This window comes from Urtica dioica, chromosome 2 (assembly GCF_054948205.1).
Source record: "Urtica dioica subsp. dioica isolate 48M chromosome 2, U.dioica_male_clone48M_v1_H2, whole genome shotgun sequence".
Taxonomy (NCBI): domain Eukaryota; kingdom Viridiplantae; phylum Streptophyta; class Magnoliopsida; order Rosales; family Urticaceae; genus Urtica; species Urtica dioica.
In genome coordinates, this window is record NC_142757.1 from 55,737,902 (window position 1) to 55,742,852 (window position 4,951).

The window sequence follows — 4,951 nt, forward strand, 5'->3', positions numbered from 1 at the left end:
CACAAATCCCACTAAAATCATAAAACAAAATTCGCAAATAACAAAATTAGCACACACATATTTGTAGTGGTTAACTTTCAATACTAAATCTACGTTCATTTTGTCGTTGCAGATTCTCACTTAAAAACTCAAATCAGGAAAGAAAGAATAAAAAGTGTTTACAACTCTCTTACGCTCAACAAAGAACATCGGCGCATAACATATTTATAGAGAACACTTTAGGGCTAACAGACAGACTTGAAATTCTCAAAATATCATCAACTAATAACTTTTACAATATAACTTTCGCCCAAAAAAGCCCTTGAGAATGGGGTTTACCACCTCTTTTCAAACCCCAGGTCGACCTGAGCGCAAGTCGATCCGCAAATCATCGTCAAAAGGTTTTCAGTCGTCAGTTCGGCACCGAGTAGGTTCAACACCTCTAATAGATCATGCCTTGCGGATATTTACCAAGACTATCTCGAATTCAAAAACTCAAAAATGTAATTTTTTGTACTTCAAATGCATTTTCTATCACATTAAACAGTGTTTCATCTCTAACCCAAGACTGCATTTTTAACACCAAAAATTATATTCTTCATAACTCTAATATTTTAATAAGTTAAACATTTCTCTATATATTACATTGTCCATAACCCATCCGATGAGCGACGTTGTGGATCGGCTGTTCCGCAGGAACTACGCTTTAACGTCGCACAATGTCGTCTGCTGGAGAATTGCAGCGACATCGGACTGCCGTGCGAGATTCTGTCGATCCTTGTAATTGAGACGCGATTTCTTAGCCGATAAGTGAGCACCTCCTTACTCCATTCACTGGTGCTATTTTATTGATCCTCCAAAGACTCAAATGGCTTCAAAATCAATAGTATTCATTTTGTTTGTTGTTGTTGGGAGTAAGATGTAGGGTAAGTAATTGGAGAGAGAGAGAGAGAGAGAGAGAGAGAGAGAGAGAGAGAGAGAGAGAGAGAGAGAGAGAGAGAGAGAGAGAGAGAGAGAGAGAGAGAGAGAGAGGAAAAATAGATATTGTATTATTATTTTATTTAAACATAATAAAAATAAAGATTATTATTTGTATTTTTATCAAAATTACGACACAAATTATTTGTCATTGCATTTAACTTTAACGGTTGAAGTAGTGACGACGACACAAATTATTAACATTAGTGATTTTTTTCGCAACTTTTTAAAGATTGATGATTAAAGTGCATCAAATAAATTTTTATGAGTATTTGTCATCAATAAATTTTTTTATTAGTACGGAAGCATATTTTCACGCATGACCATGTGATGTGCTACGAGTAAGATAAAATTAACTACTTTCTTTTATGATTTTAACCGGAAATGTAAGTTGAAATTGATCGAAATATTAATCTTAACTGTATTACCCTATAACCTAGGAATTAAGTTAATGGCGATAAAGCACATGCCAATCTGCCCAATGATGTTTTTAATTTAAGTTTCTAAAAAATGATGTTTGTATTTCGGAAATATTCATAACGGATACGAAAACTCGCTCTCCTCACATCTCATGTATAATATATTTGGGAACTCAAGCTATTGATTGGACTGTATATGAGTACACATGATTAGGCTATTATGGTGTTTTGATTGGCATTTTGATTTGGGGTCCAGAGAGAGAGAGAGAGAGAGATTGAGAGGAGTCTGAGAGATGGTTTCAAGAGAGAGAGGCTTATTGTCCGGGAGGTTTAAGAGAGAGCCTTATGTGGTTTTAGGGTTCGGAAATTGAGGCAGAGAGAGAGAGAGAGAGAGAGAGAGTATTTGTATTATATAATTGGGGTATTGGTATATAGATTAGAGAGAGAGAGAGAGATGGTCTTTAAGTTGTGAAAACAACTTGTGAGTGGTGTGAAAGCAATATCACTCCCATGCACACGTCCCTTTCTCGCTCCTCTCCCCCACATCTGCCGCCTCTCTCTCTCCTCCCATATTCACCCTCGGGAATGCCAACCACACTCTCTCTCTCTCTCTTGTATTATACATACATACATACATACAGGTACGTACATATACATATATATACACGGAGATATTGATGATACATAATGTATGTACCATGACTCACAATCACCATCATCATCATCAACTCTCTTCTATATATTTATAAACAGAAGCCAAGACTAAAAGAGGAGTTTCTCTCATCAAACACAACTCTCTCTCTCTCTCTCTCTCTCTCTCTCTGAACCGAAAAATAGAAAGCAGATCCAAGGTGGTGGTTAAGCTGTCACTCCATCAATCAAATCAAATCAATCAATCAATCAAATCAAAACAAGACCAATCATCGACGAGGCAGAGAGTGTTTTTTTGCCCACAAAAGAAAAGAAAAAAAAAAAGAGAAGAATAGAATAGAAGAGCAAAAGATCCCATTTCATCAAATCAAATCAAATATATCAAACATCAAGTCATGTCATCCTCTAATTCCAATTCTTCTGCTTCGACGTTGTCGCTGGACCACCTCTCTCCTCTTTCTCCTCCTCCTTCGTCGGACCAGCTCTGTTACGTCCATTGCAACATTTGCGACACTGTCCTCGCTGTATGTCTCTCACTCTCTCTCTCTCTCTCTCTACTCATCTCTAGCTAGGGTTTCTTCATCTTCTTCACACACTGTGTATATATATATATATATATCCTATATGTGTATGTATAGGTGAGTGTTCCGTGTTCGAGCTTGTTCAAGACCGTCACGGTCCGATGTGGACACTGCACGACTCTTCTGCCGGTGAACATGCGAGGCCTGCTTTTGCCTTCGCCGAACCAGTTTCATCTCGGCCACTCTTTCTTCACTCCTCACAATCTTCTGGTACGTACGTCACTATATATATATATATATATGTGTGTGTGTGTGTGATTCAACTCTTTTTTTTTGTCGTTTTGCATGCTCAGCAGACAATCTTGTGTTCGCAGGAAGAGATGCCAAACCAAGCACCCAACTTTGGGATGAGCGGAGCGACAAACATGATGATGAGTCATGAGTTTGGGCTGAGTCATGTTCCTCAAAGAAGCCACGATGAAATCCTCTCCAGGCCACCTGTTATTAACCGACGTACGTTAATATTATTTATTATTCCATGTCTTATATATATCCTCTTCATTTCACTTAACCCTAACCTTTTTTCTTATCTCATCTTTAAATCTTTGATTTTATATGGGAAAATATATATGAAACCATTTTTTTTGTGTTTCTATAGTTGATCCCCTCTTTTTTTTTCTTTTTCTTTTTTCTAGAGTAAGAGACTCCAATTTTTTTTTTTTTTTTTATATCTTTTGAGTTCTTTGAATGTTTTTGTTCAATCACTATTTCTTTGTGGAACAAGAATCAAGTACATACCTACACTAATTTTTTTTATGTACTTTGAAGGTATTAGACATATTAGGTTAAATTGTTTTGACAGAGATGTGTTGTAATTATCCAGTACATCTAAGCTGGATAGATGTACATATGTGCATACAGCTTGAATTTATGGGACAGAAAAATATATCACTATATTCTGGATACATATATATATATATATATATATATATATATATATATATATGTGTATTTGTATTCATGATTTCTTAGCCTGTCATTTTGATGTGGTGCAATGCAATGTGATCTGATTGATTCCCCTAAAAAACAAAAGGTGAAAATTAGGGACCAGCTTCTTGATCTCTCAAATCTATACAAAGACTTGAATAGACAGACGATCAAATATATACATATATATATATATAGAGAGAGAGAGAGAGAGATACATAAATAGATGGGTGTGGGGTTACTTAGGGCAGCAGATGAGAATCCATAAAAAGTTAGGTGTTTTATCTTTGTGTAATTATAAGATAAGATGATACATATAATATAAGGTTTCTATTTATTAAAATGTGAAAGTATATTGTGTGGCCTTATGTTGTCCAGCTCCGGAAAAGAGACAACGAGTTCCATCTGCCTACAACCGTTTCATCAAGTGAGTACTAATTAGACACTGCTTAGACATACATATATTTTACCCAAACATATATATATATATACACACATATGTACAATATATAATGGTGGTGTATATTGTGTTGCAGGGACGAGATCCAACGCATCAAGTCAGTAAACCCTGATATCTCTCACAGAGAAGCCTTCAGCGCAGCTGCTAAGAACGTAAATATATATATATATATATATATATATATATATATATTAACAATTATATATAATACCAAATAAAGGGTTTATTAAAAATTGTGGGGTCCTTTGAAAATGTGTGAATTTGTTTTGTCTGTGTCAGTGGGCTCACTTTCCACACATCCACTTTGGTCTCATGCCTGATCACACCTCTGCCAATAAGAAGACAAATGCTCGCCAGCAGGTTTTTTTTCTTTCTTAGGGTTAACATTATCTTGATTCCCTTTATGAATATTATATATCTTCTAATATTTACTAACCCTATCCCTATGTATAGGAAGGAGAGGATGTTCTGATAAAAGACGCGGGTTTTTTCGCTTCGGCCAATCACGTCGGTGTTTCGCCTTACTAATCAACACCCAGCGATCCACTATTCTGCTAAATATATGCCTGTTATAATTAAAAAAAAGTCTAATAAGACTTTTCGTCGCACCCTAAAATATTATTATATAGTCCATAGGGTAGCTAGTCCGTAGTACTTAGAAGCTTTGCTTTTTTTCCGTTTATTTATTTTAATCTAATGTTTATATCGTTGTTTCTAGATAAATATGCACTCTTTTTTTAGCTCCTACTTTTATCCCCTGAATTGCGCGCTTAAAGACAGTAGTATCTTTGTGTTTTACTAGCTAATTAATGCTCGTTAATCTAGTTGTATGCTAATCAAACCACTTCCTAAGTAGCTGCCACCTTATTTATGTAGAGTGTTTTGGTTGAGTTCAGTCTGATTAATTAGTCCTTCAAATCATGTACCCAAAGACAGACATCGTTTGACAATTTTAT

General features: G+C 35.5%; 1 protein-coding gene across 1 annotated transcript; it reads left to right on the forward strand.

Moving 5' to 3' along the window:
• The first annotated feature begins 2,177 nt into the window (after nt 1-2,177).
• Nucleotides 2,178-4,740, forward strand: LOC149405916 (protein YABBY 4-like). Its single transcript, XM_089604164.1, has 7 exons — nt 2,178-2,551; nt 2,666-2,818; nt 2,923-3,061; nt 3,914-3,962; nt 4,072-4,147; nt 4,275-4,355; nt 4,449-4,740. Exons 1-7 carry the CDS (start codon nt 2,423-2,425, stop codon nt 4,521-4,523), a joined length of 702 nt encoding a protein of 233 aa, XP_089460290.1. The 5' UTR covers nt 2,178-2,422; the 3' UTR covers nt 4,524-4,740.
• Nucleotides 4,741-4,951: the final 211 nt, after the last annotated feature.

What these genes read in the sequence shown, in the direction of transcription:
- LOC149405916 (XM_089604164.1), top strand. Translation starts at nt 2,423, where the DNA reads ATGTCATCCTCTAATTCCAATTCTTCTGCTTCGACGTTGTCGCTGGAC. An exon ending in GCCACCTGTTATTAACCGAC is followed by an intron (nt 3,062 to 3,913) that starts GTACGTTAATAT and finishes TATGTTGTCCAG; the next exon opens with CTCCGGAAAAGAGACAACGA. An exon ending in TCAGCGCAGCTGCTAAGAAC is followed by an intron (nt 4,148 to 4,274) that starts GTAAATATATAT and finishes TGTCTGTGTCAG; the next exon opens with TGGGCTCACTTTCCACACAT.